At 41.9% G+C, this 951-nt stretch overlaps 1 protein-coding gene across 1 annotated transcript; it reads left to right on the top strand.

The window, feature by feature from the left end:
- Positions 1 to 2: 2 nt before the first annotated feature.
- TM35_000671160 (uncharacterized protein) lies at positions 3 to 617 on the top strand (the record flags this gene model as incomplete). Its single annotated transcript, XM_029031136.1, has 1 exon — positions 3 to 617. A coding segment is annotated over one exon (615 nt), but the record flags the coding sequence as incomplete, so codon positions are not given.
- Between the last annotated feature and the right edge of the window lie 334 nt (positions 618 to 951).

Raw genomic sequence — 951 nt, 5'->3', positions numbered from 1 at the left:
CATCACAAACTCGTACCCCAGACGCACCTGTACCTCAACCTCCTGTTTCACCTACAAATACCATTCCTTCGCAACACAGTGCACAAGAGGGAGAGCTTGGCGGATCTCCTTCAAGAAATCATAACGATCAAACTGAACGTGGAGGTATGGTGGCTTCGCAGGTTGAACAGAAAGAAACAGAGAGACCAGAAACAGGAAATAATGATAAAGGATCCAAATCTGATAATCAACAGAACGCAGTACACTCTGGTACTTCACCAACTTCCAATACTAAAAGTGAGGACACGGTGTCGGAAAGTACACAAATTGCTCCCAAGGAGAATGGTACTCAGGCTGCAAGACATGCAGATACCAGTAATACTGCACAGTCTCAAGGAAATACTGACACACAATCTTCACAACCAGTGAATGGTGCTACCGCTGCAGGGGGTGAATCAACAAATAACACAGCTACAGCTACAACCACCACCACCACAACAACAACAACAACACTTCCTCCTGAACTCACAAACAACAAGAAGGGTGATGCAGACAGCAGCAGCAGTGTCAGCAGTTCTGTGTGGGTACGTGTACCACTACTGATTGTGGTTACACTGGCCTGTATTCTTGTGTGCTGATTCTGTAATGGTGGTTGTGTGAGTCAGGCCATCCTTTCTTTTTTTTTTTTGCATGCAATCCCTACAGTCTAACTAATCTTTCACCTGTTGGGATTATCTCTTCTTTTTTTTGTTTCTTAATGTTAATGTGTGTTTTGTGTGTTTTTGCTCTCTTTGTTTATCCTATAATAATTATTATTGCTACTCCATTTTGTGTGTGTGTGTGTGTTCTTGGAGACTCTCTCTGTGTGTGCACCTGGGCTTGCACCGTGATAATGATGATGAACTGCGTTTTGCAATGAAATGGAAAGGAAATAATAATAACAGATACATATTTATATTTATAATTGCTTAT

This window comes from Trypanosoma theileri (assembly GCF_002087225.1).
Source record: "Trypanosoma theileri isolate Edinburgh chromosome Unknown TM35_Tth_67_V1, whole genome shotgun sequence".
Lineage (NCBI taxonomy): Eukaryota > Euglenozoa > Kinetoplastea > Trypanosomatida > Trypanosomatidae > Trypanosoma > Trypanosoma theileri.
The sequence above is the reverse complement of the archived record's forward strand: the minus strand, read 5'-3'. Positions and strand labels throughout refer to the sequence as shown.